Source organism: Lepus europaeus, chromosome 20 (assembly GCF_033115175.1).
Source record: "Lepus europaeus isolate LE1 chromosome 20, mLepTim1.pri, whole genome shotgun sequence".
Taxonomy (NCBI): domain Eukaryota; kingdom Metazoa; phylum Chordata; class Mammalia; order Lagomorpha; family Leporidae; genus Lepus; species Lepus europaeus.
Window position 1 is genome coordinate 8734810 of NC_084846.1, and position 15432 is coordinate 8750241.

At 44.9% G+C, this 15432-nt stretch overlaps 1 protein-coding gene across 1 annotated transcript; it reads right to left on the reverse strand.

Moving 5' to 3' along the window:
* Positions 1-4177: 4177 nt before the first annotated feature.
* LOC133749065 (olfactory receptor 7A10-like) lies at positions 4178-5107 on the reverse strand. Its single transcript, XM_062178203.1, has one exon. It carries the CDS (start codon positions 5105-5107, stop codon positions 4178-4180), a length of 930 nt encoding a protein of 309 aa, XP_062034187.1.
* Positions 5108-15432: the final 10325 nt, after the last annotated feature.

The following is a 15432-nucleotide window of genomic DNA, read 5'->3' on the forward strand; positions in this document are numbered from 1 at the left end:
TGATCAGCTCTTATCCTGTTGATGTACAATGTAATACTTTATCCTTTTTAGTATTGTTGTTGTTGTTGTTGTTGTTCTAGTACTATTGGTTGAACTCTGTAATTAACACACAATTATTCTTAGGTGTTTAAATTTTAACTGAAAAGTGATCCCTTCTCTGTCATTAATCTGCTTGTACACTGTGATTTAATGCTATAACTAGTACTCCAACATTATTTTTCACTTTGTGTTTCCGTCTGGGTGCAAACTGTTGAAATATTTACTTAATATATACTAAACTGATCTTCTGTATATAAAGAGAATTGAAAATGAATCTTGATGTGAATGGAAGGGGAGAAAGAGTGGGAAATGGGAGGGTTGCGGATGGGAGGAAAGTTATGGGGGAGGGGGAAGCCATTGAAATCCATAAACTGTAGGTTCAAAATTTATATTCATTAAATAAAAGATAAAAAAGTGATCCCTGTTAAATATAAGAGTAGGAAAAAGAGAGGGAGGAGATGTACAATTGGGGACATGTTCAATCAGACTTGACCCAAATGGTGGCGTTAGAAATGTGCCAGGAGATTCCAATACAATCCCATCAAGGTGGCAGGTACCAATGCCATCTCACTAGTCCAAGTGATCAATTTCAATTCACAAGTGATCACACTGATAAGTCTAAGAGTCAAAGGGATCACACAAACAAGACTAGTGTCTGCTAATACTAACTGATAGAATCAAAAGGTGAGAGAACAATCCAACATGGGAAGCTGGATACACAGCAGACTCATAGAATGGCAGATGTCCTAAATAGCACTCTGGCCTCAGAATCAGCCCTTAAGGCATTCAGACCTGGCTGAAGAGCCCATGAGAGTATTGTAGACATGGAAAGCCAAGACACTCTGGAAAAAAAAAAAGAAGACCTAAATGAAAGATCTCTGCGAGTGAGATCCCAGTGGAAAGAATGGGGCCATCAAGGTAGGAGGTATCTTTCTCTGAAGGGAAGAGAGAACTTCCACTTTGACTATGACCCTATCGGAATAAGATCAAAGTCGGCAAACCCTAAAGGCTTCCATAGCCTTGGCAACTCATGACTAGAGCCTAGGGAGATTACTGACGCTATAAACAAGAGTGTCAAATTGTTAAATCAACAACAGGTGTCACTGTGTACTTATGTCTCATGTGGGATCTGTCCTTAATGTGTTGTCCAATGTGAAGTGGTGCTATAACTAGTACTAAAACATTATTTTTACACTTTGTGTTACTGCGTGGGTACAAACTGATGAAATCTTTACTTAGTATATACTGAATCGATCTTCTGTATTTAAAGATAATTGAAAATGACAAAAAAAAACCTGGTTGTAAATTGGAAATTGCATAGAAAATTAATCAATTTTTAAATAATATCATGTAGGATCTCTGTCTTTAATGTGCTGTACACTGTTATTTAATGCTATAACTAGTACTCCAACAGTATTTTTTCACTTTGTGTTGCTATGTGGGGGCAAACTATTGAAATCTTTGCTTAAGAGTGTGATCCAAGTGGAAAGAACGGGGCCATCAAGGTAGGAGATACCTTTCTCTGAAGGGAGGAGAGAACTTCCACTTTGACTATGACCCTGTTGGAATAAGATCGAAATCGGCGAACCCTAAACGCTTCCATAGCCTCAGCAACTCATGACTAGAGCCTAGGGAGATTACTGACGCCATGAACAGGAGTGTTAAATTGTTAAATCAACATCAAGAGTAACTGTGTACTTACGTCCCATATGGGATCTGTCCTTAATGGGTTGTCCAATGTGAAGTAATGATATAGCTAGTACTGAAACAGTATTTTTACACTTTGTGTTTCTGTGTGGGTGCAAACTGATGAAATCTTTACTTAGTATATACTGAATCGATTTCCTGTATATATAGATAATTGAAAATGAAAATAAAACCTTGGTGTTAAATTGGAAATTACATAGAAAATTAATCAATTTTTTTAAAAATGTCATGCAGGATGTCTGTCATTAATGTGCTGTACACCGTTATTTAATGCTATAACTAGTACTCCAACAGTATTTTTTCACTTTGTGTTGCTATGTGAGGACAAACTGTTGAAATCTTTATATATACTAAACTCATTTTCTGTATATAAAGAGAATTGAAAATGAATCTTGATGGGAATGGAAGGGGAGAGGGAGTGGGAAAGGGGAGGGTTGTGGGTGGGAGGGAAGTTATGGGGGGGGAAGCCATTGTAATCCATAAGCTGTACTTTGGAAATTGATATTCATTAAACAAAAGATTAAAAAAGAAATCTTTGCTTAATGTATACTGAACTGATCTTCTGTATATAAAGAGAATTGAAAATGAATCTTGATGTGAATGGAAGGGGAGAGGGAGCGGGAAAGCGGAGGGTTGCAGGTGGGAGGGAAGTTATGGGGGGGAAGCCATTGTAATCCATAAGCTGTACTTTGGAAAATATATTCATTAAATAAAAGTTAAAAAAAAAAAGCTGCCCTCGAGGGAGTCAGAAGCGTTGGCAGAGCATGTGCCTTTGAACAAGAAGATATGTGACCCTGATACAGGTGACTGGATGGTGGTTCAAGGTCTCTGGGAGTCCTCACTGGAGAGATTCCTGGGAATGAAGGAGAAATGGAGTGGAGTAGATGGTGTTGATGTCCATTCACACCATTCCCTTGGCTGTGCCTACAGCAGAAAAAGGTGCGATGCTTCCTTTAGTGCAGGCAAGGCATCGAATTAATGATGCAACACATAACAAGCAGCCAAGCCTTCACTCAACAATCAGACCCCCTTCACCTTGTTGATGATGACACCCCCTCACACCCCAATCTGCACCCAACAATAAAATGTCATTGCCTCATGATCAGGCCTATGAATGAAAACCTTGCTTCCTTTATTGAAGGTTGTCTCTGACTCACACTCATGTTAAAGGAATCTATATTGTTTTATGGCACGGACATAGGTGTGTACGTCAGTGCTGGTGCAGCCCCCAGCTCAGCCTCCACTGCAGCAGCCTCTGTGATGTACACCATGGAAGGAATATATACTCCTTCTATACTGCCATTTGTCTTTCCATGGAGATTCTACCCAGATATAAGAGAGTGGTGGAATATATTGGAGTAGTAGAGACTCAGTTTACACGGTTCACTAGTGCTATCATCTGCACGGTCCAGAGGAGGTGCTTGGGGAAGGATATGTGCAGGAATAGCAGGAACAAAAAAGTAAATTTTGCTCTGAGGATTCGTTTTATTTTAAAATTATATAAATGTGGGCTGGCGCTGTGGCATACATAGTAAGCTAAGCCTCTGCTTGCAGTGCCGGCATCCCACATGTGTGCTGGTTTGTGTCCTGGCTGCTCCACTTCCAATCCAGCTCTCTGCTATGGCCTGGGAAAGCAGTGAAAGATGGCCCAAGTGCTTGGGTCCCTGCACCCACGTTGTATATCCAGAGGAAGCTCCTGGCTCCTGGCTTCAGATCAGCCCAGCTCCAGCTGTAGCAGCTATGTAGGGAGTGAACCAGCAGATAGAGGGCCTTTCTCTTTGTCTCTCCCTCTGTTTGTAACTTTATTTCTTAAATAAATGAAATCCTTAAAAATTTATATGAATGGATTTAATTACCTAGCATAGGTGTCCACAGAACTAAGAGCATTAAGTATTTGCAATGTAAAATAAAGATATGTTATCTCCAAAAACTATGAAGTTAAAAAGGAGACTATTTAACATTATACATGTTATTTGACAAGAAATAATTGCTAAAAATACATATACATTTTAGCATCAGGCATGTGGAAAGGTTCAATACTTCACAGAGTTCATGGGCTAGTGTGTTACAAAAACCACATATGAATTCCCAAGTTGTTCAGCACAGCAACTAACTCTTCTCTTGCTTCCATGTTTCCATGAAAAGTCTGAAGCTCTTTTGCTTATTTGACAGAGTTAGTAATAAAACTGGGGGAAAGGAAAGTGACACAGGACATTTTTGTTAGATGTCACAGGTAACATAAAGTGTAATGGATGAGTCCTTTTTGACACAATATTTGACTTAAAAAAGAAAGAAAAGAAAGAAAAACATTGCAGTGAATTGAATAAGCACATTCTACTTCCACATCCGGTATAATCTTCTCAGTGTTGGCTCTGGAGCTCGGGGCCCTGCAGTCATGGACACATCTTCAGCCCCATCTCAATGGACTGCTTTATAGTTTCTGGCCAAAGAGTCCTTTCAAAGCTCTTTTGATGTCTGTGTTCCTCAGGCTGTAGATGAAGGGGTTCAGCATGGGGGTGACCACGGTGTACATCACAGAGGCTATGGAAGTGGAGGCTGAGCTGGGGGCTGCACCAGCACTCAGGTACACACCTATGCCAGTGCCATAAAATAAGGAGACGACAGAGAGGTGAGAGGCACAGGTGGAGAAAGCTTTGTGCTTCCCCTGAGCTGAGGAGATTGCACAGATGGAGGAGGCGATCTTAGAGTAGGAGTAAAGGATCCCAGCCAGGGGACCTCCACCAAGGAGCATTGCCGCAAGAAATAGCAACACATCATTAAGAAAGGTGTCAGAACAGGCAGTGTGGATCACCTGGTACAGTTCACAGAAGAAGTGGTGGATTTCCAGGTGTACACAGAAGGACAGCTGCAGCACCATTAAGCTGTGTAACAAGGCATGCAAGACACTGATGATCCAGGAAGCCAGGACCAGCTGCACACAGAGCCGGTGGTTCATGGTGACCGTGTAGTGCAGGGGGTGACAGATGGCCACAAACCTGTCATAGGCCATCACGGTCAGGAGGAAGTCATCCAACCCTACAAAGACTATGAAGAAGAACATCTGGGTGATGCAGTCTGCTCGGGTGATGGCTTTGCTCTGCATCTGGATGTTCACCAGCATCTTGGGGACGGTGGTGGAGGTGAAGCAGATGTCCACCAAGGACAGGTTGGAGAGGAAGAAGTACATGGGTGTGTGGAGGTGGGGGTCAGAGAGGATGGCCAGGACGATGAGCAGATTCCCAGCCACAGTGACCAGGTACATGGAGAGCAAGAGCCCAAATACGAGGGGCTGCAGTGCTGGGTCCTCTGAGAATCCCAGAAGAAGGAATTCTAAAGGTTGAGTTTCATTGCCTGGTTGCATGTGGTACAAGTCACTGCCAGGAAAGAGACAAATAACATGAGAGAGAGAGAGAGAGAGAGAGAGAGAGAGAGAGAGAGAGAGAGGAAGAGAGGATGAGAGAAATGGAGTGGGCACGAGGGAAACCAAGATCCAACTCACCAGGGGGTCACTAAGGGGCTTGGAGGAAGAAAAATGTCTCTTGTATCTGCAGGACTCTAACTCTGGTTGTGTCTCCCTGTTGCTCATGGAAGAAAAGCTGCCATCAGCACTAATTAGGGACCAATGTGTCCAGATTATTGAATGTTAATCCCAGGCTGACCAATGAAACAAAAGACACTATGTGCAAAATTTAAAATAGAGCAAGTGTGATAACTCAGTGACATTGAAAATTGTCATTAATGCACCATTGAACTGACAGATACTTGGAAAGAGAAAACTCCATGAAGTCTTTTCAGTTGAGAAGAAGGAGGCTTGTAAGCTCTGATTTCATCTTGTATAGACGTATGGGCCTTCAGGTTGGCTTCTGGAAGGTAAAGCAATCTTAGTGAAATGGTGAACGACCATGTGTTTCAAATGAGGACAGGAGCAGCTGTGACTTTTAGTTAGTGATCTAATCACACAAAGTGAAGATGGCAGTGTTTTTGACAACTAGTCTAAAAAAACTTAGCAATGCAAAGTTATCAGAGTGACTAAAAAGACTTAACAGTGAAGGGATTTGAGTAGAGTGGAAGAGACTGATATTTGGGAATAGAACATTTGCAAACTTTTGCAACCTCTCTAGCTTAATATATCTACAAGATTCTTTCAAAATGTTCATGAAATGAGTATGAATCTCAAAAACATTATGTTTAAGGAAAGAAGCCTTATACGAATGAGTGAAATTAGTCCATAGTTATTGAAGTCAGAATGTGTTTATCCTCTGTTACAGCTGTGCCTACATGGTGGTCTACACACAGAAGCATTCATTAGGCTGTACACCTGAGAATTTTGGAGTTTACTAATGTAAGCAAAATCCTTTAAAGTAACAAAGCATTCATAAAAACAGAAATGAAGATACATTTACTTTGGCGCACAGCTTTTGCACGTGACATGTTTTTCACACATTGGAGTCCTCTTGTAAACATGGATTATACCTTTGCTGAGTTCTGGATTTTAAATCTTTTTTTTGCACCACAGTAGCATCACCCGTGAGTTCCCTTTTCCTAAGAACCCTTTGAAGTACACCGATATGCATGTAAATAAAAGGAATGGGTAGCAATGACAAAACGTCCATTCTTTGTATGAATGAGTCTACAAAAGACAAGAATAAAATAGACCTGGATGCATAAAAATAAGAGATAGAGACTGGGCAGTGCAGAATTGGCCAACGACGAAGCAGCTGAGAAAGTCATGAGTGTATCCATCTCACAGATAATGAAGTAGGCAAATAGCAAAGTGGACCCCTTTAACCTACCTCCCCTCACCTAACGATACATCAGACTCACTCCAAGGGAGTGCTTGGTGTGAGAGAAGACACTGAGATGTGTGCGTGTCTCAGGCACTCCTACTGCAGGGTCATAGGTGCGTGCATTCCCCTTATCTGGTCCTTTCTCACCAACAGGGAAGCCTCCTAACTTGTTCCCCCTTTAAAATAACCTCTCGCTGCTGACATGGTGGTGCAGTAGCTTAAGGTACTGCTTGCAATGCTGCCATCCCATGTGGACATTGTTTCCAATTCCTGCTGCTCTGCTTCTGGTCCAAGCGCCCCATTAATGGGCCTGGGAGAGCAGCAGAACATGGCTCAGGTCCATAGACCCCAGCATTCATGTGCAAGACCCAGATGAAGTTCCTGGCTCCTGGGGATTCAGCCTGGCTCAGCCCTGGCTGCCACGGTCATTTGGGGAGTGAATTGGCAGATGTAAAAATCTCTCTCTCCCTTTCTCCTCTCTCTCTCTCTCCCTCTCTCTCAGAAAATCTGTCTCTTTTCTCTCTGTGTCTCTCTAAATCTGGCTCTCAAAAATGAAATGTATTCTTTCAATTAATAAAAATTTAAAAAACATATATAAAAATCAGTAACTGAACCATAAAAAAACAAAACTGGGGAGAGTGATGCTTGACTCTGGTGATGCTGCCCCGGGACAATGAGCTGTCATATCCCCTCCTCTAAGCCATTTAAAAACAGGGTTTCTTTGATGCCATTCTATTCTTCTTGAAGCATTTTATTTTCCCAGTCGGTCCTAGACTTGGCATTATTCCCAAGCCAGCATTTCGCCACCAGACATGCCCTTGCCCTGCATAGCCTAATATTCATTACCTTTCTAGCATCTGAACAAACAGATTCAATAATCAACGTGCAAGCAAATGAACTCAGTGTCTCTCCGTGTCTCCTCTAAATGGGGGTAAATGTTTGACCTTAGGCAAACACTCTGCTTCCGTTTCTCTGGGCTCCTCCTGCTGCGTCGACCAGGATCTCAGGCTCACCTGCATGGGATCTCTGAGAGATGGCCTCAGTACGGAAGCCCAAATCCTGCCCTGGGTGGTGGATGATGGAGACTGAAGCTCTGTTCCAGACAAGGCAGCAGGAAGGAGTGATGCATGGGTCCCTGAGCTGGACTCAAGACTCTGAAAGCAACAACCAGGCTCCTTCTAGCCCATGGTTGCACACTCTGGGGGACAGCAGCAGAGGAGGTATTTACAGCTCCCTGCACCTGCTCATTAGACCCCTCCCTGCCTCATACCCAGACCTCTCAGCATCTGAGTTCCCTGTGGGACACTGACCTGGACAGAAGTGATGCTTGCAGGTTGTTCCTAGGAGACCAGGCTAGAAGTCAGGTGAATCCTGCTCCTATTGCTCTGTTTCCTGGTCTAACTCCCCCAGGTCTAACCTGCTGCAAAGGTGTCTTTTCCATAGCCTATGACTGAGGCACCTGTCTGCACTAGGTCCATGGGCTGTTCAAAGCATGGCTTTGTAGAAGAGACACAGACCCTAAGCTCTAGAAAATCTCTCCTTAAAAACAGATCGAGCACCGCATTTCTTGGGTACATGCTCTGGGCTCCATGAAATGTTTGTCACAATCCAGGAAGCTCCCACTATGTCCCCGCTGGCCAGCTGTCATTTCATCCCTGCCCAGGAAAGCTCTATCACCCATGCTATGTTGAGACAGTCTATTTTGCCATAACTGGAGCTCAGCTCCTTGTAGGAAGTGTGTCAGGTCCTACTCTTGGGATGGTGATTGCAGAAATAGGGCTCAGAATGACAGAGGCATCAGCCCCCTGCTGGAAACACGAGGGAGGCTCCCTTGATGGAATCTGTCAGGGGCTGCCAGTTCTCAACCAGGACCCCTGATTTCTCAGCAGCGATGGTGACCTTGGGATACTGGGCGATAGGAAGAATGACCCACACTCCTGTAGTGCACAGGTCAGCTCTCTGAACACGCATGTGTGTTCTGTCCCAAATGTCGACAGTGAGCAATGAGAAAAACTACTCCAGACTAGAAACTCCCACATCATCATGGCAAGAAAACAGCAGGGAATCAAACTGAAGCATAAACACAATGGAGCTTTCTTCAAATTTCTTATTCTTATGTGTGTGTTTAATTTGACACATGGCAACTATGCCTATGTAGGGGGCATTGTGTGGCTTTTCAATCAAGTATCCAACGTGGGATGCTCAGGTAAAGGTATTTGACACCTGTGCCACCTCAGACATGGGTCATTCCTTTGTGTTGGATGTTCAACACCTTCTCCTCTCTTTTTCATAAAGATTTATTCACATATTTATTTGACAGGCAGAGTGACCGAGAGGAAGAGACTGAGACAGGGGGAAATTTTCCACCTGCTGAGTCACTCCTCAAATGCCTGCAATAGCTGAATTGGGCCAGGCTTTAACCAGGGACCAGGAACCCTATCCTGGTCTCCTTGGTGGGTGGCAGGGACTCAAACACTTGGGTCATCCTCCACTGCTTTCTCAGGTGCATCAAGGGGAGTTGGATCCGAAGTGGAGAAGCCGAGTCTGAAACCCGCATCCACATGGTATGGTGGCATGGCAGGCTTTGGCTTTACCTGCTACGCCATGACACCTGCCCCCAAAACATACTATTCAGTCGCTTTAACCACAGAATATAATCTGACTATAATGAAATAGAACACAAACTAAGTGAATATCTTTATAAGGAGGCTTAAGAAGTAGAAATGTGGGTTCCGGTTGTGTTCCTTAGGACAGACTATTCTGGTGTCAACAGCTTGTGCGGGGTCTGCTCCTAGCCTGCTTGGTGTGGCTGGGAGTGTGAGGCGCCGGCTGGTGACGCAGCCCAGGAGGTGAGGGTGCACTGTATGTTTCCACTGGGGTCCTGTCCCCTTGCAGCGAGAGCTCTGATTAACGTGGGTCTCCTCCAGGTCTTGTCATCTAAGGTGACTCTTACGATACAGAGACCAGAACTCGGACCGCAGACGATGCCCAATGGGAGATTCGTCTCCATCCGCAGGACGCCTTCACAGCTGAATCAGCCACGTGCAGGAGTCGCAGAGCGCTGGCAAGGTCTCCGTGCGTCTGTGGCCTCACCAGCCACAGGGGAGCAGCCTCGCTCGACAGCGCCCCCTGCCGCCGTCTCTCCATTTCCCCTCTTGCTCCTTTGCCCTTGCTGCGTTTGGAGCCTGTTTTATAGCAGAGCTTCCAACCGCAGGGCGTTTACTTTGGCGCTTCCCTTGCAAGGACCACACTTCTGCAGATAATTCTGAGGCTCCCAAGCCCAGTCTGCCTTGAGATCTCTGTGCAAATGCCATCGTCTGTGATCCTGTCGAGTCACCCACTAAAAAGAAAAATCCTATGCTTCACACTCTCCTTACTCCTGCATTTCTGTTGTTTATTTATTTGAGAGGCAGAGTTAAAGACAGAGAGAGGGGGAGAGAGAGACAGAGAGAGAGAGGTCTTCCACCTGCTGGTTCACTCCCCAGATGGCTGCAATGGCCAGAACTGGGCCGATCCAAAGCCAGGAGCCAGGAGCTTTCTCTGGGTCTCCCAGGCAGGCCAAATCTCCCTCCCTCCCTCTCTCTCTCTCTCTCTCTCTCTCTGTTCCACCACTCTCTCCTTTTCCATCTCTCTCTTTTTTCTTTCCTTCATGCCTCTCAAGTAAATAAAAACTAAGAAACGAAACCAGCCAGAAATGCAGGTGTAGGGACCGGTGCTGTGGCATAGTGGGTAAAACTGCCTCCTGCAGTGCCCTCATCTCATATGTGTGCTGGTTCGAGTCCTAGCTGCTCCCCTTCTGATCCAGCTCTCTGCTATGCCTGGGAAAGCAGCAGAATATGGCCCAAGTGTTTGGGTCTCTGCACCCATTTGGGAGACCTGGATGAAACTCCTGGCTCCTGGATTTGGCCTGGCCCAGCCCCAGCAATTTTGGCCATCTTGGAAGTGAACCAGTAGATGGAAGATCTCTCTCTCTCTCTCTCTCTCTCTCTCTCTCTCTCTCTCTCTCTCCTTGTGTAAATAAATCCTGTTTTTAAAAAATGAGTTCAGCCGGCGCCATGGCTTAACAGGCTAATCCTCTGCCTTGCGGCACTGGCACACCGGATTCTAGTCCAGGTTGGGGCGCCGGATTCTATCCCGGTTGCCCCTCTTCCAGGCCAGCTCTCTGCTATGGCCCGGGAAGGCAGTAGAGGATGGCCCAAGTCCTTGGGCCCTGCACCCGCATGGGAGACCAGGAGAAGCACCTGGCTCCTGGCTTCGGATCAGCGAAATGAGACCGCGGCGGCCATTGGAGGGTGAACCAATGGCAAAAAAAGGAAGACCTTTCTCTCTGTCTCTCTCTCACTATCCACTCTGCCTGTCAAAAAAAAGAGCTCATTTTATTGCTAAATAACTTTTAGACCCACCCCCATGGCCTATTGGAAACACTTTTTTTAAAAAAGGTTTTTTTATGTATTTGAAAGTCAGAATTACAAAGAGAGGGGGTAGAGTGAGGGGGGAGAGACACACAGAGAGAAAGATTAGCATCTACTGGTTCATTCCCAGATGGCTGCAGCAGCTAGCATTGGGCCAGGTAAAAACCAGGAGCCAGGAGCTCCATCCAGGTCTCCCACATGAGTACAAGGTCCAAGCACCTGGGCCAGCCTCCACTACTTTCCCAGGTGCGTCAGTAGGGAGTTGGATGGGAAGTGAAGGAGCCAGGACTCGAACCAGTGCCATATGTGATGCTGGCACTGCAGGAGGAGGCTTAGCCTGCTGCACCACAGTGCCAGCCCCTGGCAACACTCCTGTGTCTAGAATTTCTATGCAGCTCATTATGTTGCAGGAAAATGGGGGGAGATGAGCCTGGGTTCATGTCCTGTTGTCATTGATGATTTACAAGACCGGACACAGCCGTGAGAGAAGAACAGGTGCAGTTTTCTTTAAGTAAGAACAAGCGAAGCTCCAGACAGTAGGATCCAAGGGGCTGGGAGAAGGAGAGACCTAGCCTGGGGAGCTTGCAGTCTACTGGGTATTTGTGTGTATTTCCAAGGAATAAAGGCAGTGGTTAACGTTAGTCCCTTTCTAGACTGTGTTTATGGAGACACAGATCTTGTCATTGTTGACCAGTGTCTGTTACCAGGGGCTCCCATCTTGAATTGTTCAGTGTGTACCTGCAGGGAAAGCAGCAGCAGGATGGAGCTGGTCTGGCCTTCTCTTCCCAGGTTACTAAAATTGTCCAGCTTGGAAAACTTCTCCTTGATTAAATCCATCATGCTGATTAAACAGTCTGTTTTTATATAAAGAAAGGCATATTCATTCTGCTTCTATATACATCTGTATTTGGTATCTAAAGCCACTTGTATAATTTTAATCTTTTTTCAAGATTTATTTATGTATTTGAAAGGCACAGTTACAGAGAGAAAGAGAAAGAGAGAGGGAGAGGGAGAGGGAGGGGGGAGAGAGAGAGAGAGAGAGATCTTCAATACACTGGTTCACTCCCCAAATGGCTACAATGACCATAGCTTGCCTGATCCAAAGCCAGGAGCCAGGAGCTTCTTCCAGGTCTCTAATGCCAGTGCAGGGGCCCAAGGACATGAGCCATCCTCCACGGATTTCCCAGGTGCATTAGCAGGGAGCTGGATCAGAAGAGGAGCAGCTGGGACTCAAACCAGCACCTATATGGGATTCCAGCATGCCAGATAGCAGCTTAACCCACTACCCCCAGCACCAGCCCCCACTTGGGTTACTTGAGAGTAGAGCAAAACTAAAGACCACCATTGAACACTGTTGTAGCCATCATTCCTCTGTATTTCTCCACTGAACATCTCCTCCAGATGTTGTTGACTTCCTCATGCCAGTGTGCTGTGTAAGTGGTCACGGAGTTGGTTTCTCCTGTAGGATCCTGCTCTTTTATTCAGATTGGGCTTTAAAGAGCCAGCTTTCATCACTGGCAAAAACTGAGCATCTCTGTCTCCAACTTGCCTGCTCCTTAAATCGTCTCCAAGTAGCATCTCCATGAGGAGACACAGTCAGAACTGTAGGTGTCTTGCGATGGGTAAGCCTTGAAACAACTTACAAGAAAGGAGGTAAGATTTCCCACCATGGACAGCACCATGATGCAGTAAGTTCTCATTGTGATGGTTACACGGGCTGTGTTGTCCAGGTAAGGGGATCTCATCACTGGTTGAAGGATTGGTTGATATGTTTTTGGTGGTTTTACAGATTTTCTTCTGGTTTGTGCCTTCCAGTTCTGCTTCCTGTGTGATAGCTAAAAAAACATGATTCTGAACTCAGAAGGCTATTTACTGGATGCAGGGATGGGAGGAAGCAAGGATGGGTGGAGAGAGTTTTGATGAAACAGAATAAGGGAGCTCTGTGTGGCTCATGAATGTTGACAAACTCCATCATAAAACTATATACAGATGTAGATGTCATTTAGACAAAAAGTAAGTGGGGCGGACATGGGGACTCTGTGTACTGCTTCACAATTTTTGTGTTGTACATTCAAAACTAGTACACTATAACATGTTAAAAAAGACACCCAGAATATCTGAACCCAAAGAAGAACTATTAAGCAGAAATTGCCTTTGAACTTGCATTGCTGGTTCTCTGTGTGCCCAATGGAGTTGGAATGGCTGATGTAAAATAGATTTTCTCCTCGTCTGAAAGGTGACATCTGGGGCGGAGCACTCAAGTGCATTGGATGCCGTCCTGTGCTTTATAGGAGTTCAGGGGCAACATCCAATTGCAAATATTCCCAAGGGTGCAGTCTCCCGCAATAGAAACCTATGGTTGAGAATAGGGAGCCCCTGATACTCCAAGGAGGCACTGACCCTTACTGCTAGATCCTGCTGGGCTGTCGCTCCACTCCTCTGAGCCATGTTCCAACAATCAAAATGATAACAGTAATAACTCATATAATAGATTCTATAGGAACCAAATCAGACCATTGTTTGAAAGTCCTAAGCTCATTCATAAGCTCTGGTTAGGGTAACTGATAATATCTCCAACATCTCCATGTCACTACTAACAAGGATTTTCTGTCGAGGGACTTAGTGACAGCACTTGGTGTGGAGACAGAGGATTCCCCTGTCTGCCAACTTGGTCTCTTGGGAACCACTTTCAAGAAGAAATAGTCGCATGTCCAGACCAGTGTGCCTCATATATATCAGGATCTTATAGGTCAGAACAGCAGAGAGAGAGGTGCCTAAGGAGCAGGTGCAGGGAGCTGTAAATCTCTCCTCTGCCTCCATCCCTCAGCTTGCACAACCTTGGTTTAGAGGAGCCTGGATTTTGCTTTCAGAGTTCTGAGTCTGGCTCAGGGACTGATGCTTCTCTTCTTCCTGCTGCCTTGTCTGGAGTAGAGCTTCAGCCTCCATCATCCACCATCCAAGGAGGAATTGGAGCTTCCACACAATGACCATTTTCTCAGGTGTCCCATCCCAGTGAGCCTGAGAGCCCACCAGGCACTGCCAAGTTCGGGGAAAGGGAAAATGGAAGCAGAGAGTTTGCTCAAGGTCAGTGGGGCTCTTCACAAGCTTAGTCCATGCCTGAAAGACAGCTGAGGGTGCTTGCTTGCTCCTGGATTATTGAGTTGCAAGAAAGGTAAGCAAGCATCAGACTGTGCAGGGCGGTGACATTGCCAATGGTGTGGGAAATCCAATTCTACGACAGAAGCAGGGAAATACAGTGCTTTCAGGAAAATAGAATTAAGTATAAGAAATTGTGCATTTCAGTGGATTATTGAGGGAAAATGCCAGCCCCAGCTTTTGGGGATGTGTCCCACATTTAGTCCCCCCCCCTTCCGCAGAGCTGTTTGTAAGAGAGGTGTATTGGAGTGCTTCCCTGTTGAGGAGAACGATGCAGAATAGAGAAATGCCTGCCCGTGTGATGCTGCAGTGTATGCCTATGAGCAACACGTCTTTGTGTCTTGTCTCACATTGGACATTCGCATGAGCAATGCAGAATTCATCATTAGGTGAAGCCAGGTTGGTTACAGTGGCCTCACTGCAATTCACTTGAGGCTAAACTTCCTCTGCCTCTCTCATTAATTGCCTTCTCTCTCTCATAAATTGTGCAAGTCATTCCTTTAGTGCAGTCGGGTCAGAACATTTTATTCCTGCCTTTTACTGCATCTTTCTTACAAAGTATTAGCAGATTTTCCCCACCTTTTGAATTCCACTAAATTCTTTCTTGTACATGTATGAGTACTCCAAAGCTCTTGTAGTAAAATGAATCACGGTGAGGAAATTTTGAAAATTATGGTGCAAAAAATTTTATCTCTATGCTTTTATGAGAGTTCATCAAAAAGTTGATGGGAAAAAATGTGTATTTTGTAAAAATATGCACCCAAATGGATGTGCCTTTAAGTTCCATGTTCACCACCTTCCTTAAGCACCTTGGTAGCTTTATTTAGAGGTTGGAAAAATTTGTAATTTTCTATTGTGAAATACACGTAAATCTTCCTATGTTCCCACCAGACTGTTTTTTAATACAGATGGGTGTTCTGAATTTTTAACGTTGAACATTTGCTTCATACATGTTTCCAACTTGTTTTCTCATCCAATTATTCCTGCAACTTGATGTCCTTGGAGTTCCCATTAGCCTTATGTGATCAGGTCACTTTCTAAGTTATGCCACTTTCCATCCTCACATGGAGCTCATTGTCATCCATCATTTAACTAAAGATCCCTTTATCTTCTGTAAGAAAAATTGATTCCACAAATCTCAATACAAAATGTATATCTTAAGACACACCTTCAACTAATATGAAAAGTCTTTTTCTATTACAGAAACAGAAGGTGGGGAAAGAGATCAAGAAGGAGAGAGAGAGAGAGAGAGAGAGAGAGAGAGAGAGAGAGAGAGAGAGAGATCTGCCATTCAGTAATTCCCCCAATGGCCAAAACAGCCAGGGATGGGC

Coding starts and splice junctions, on each gene's coding strand:
- LOC133749065 (XM_062178203.1), bottom strand. CDS start 5,107: ATGCAACCAGGCAATGAAACTCAACCTTTAGAATTCCTTCTTCTGGGA.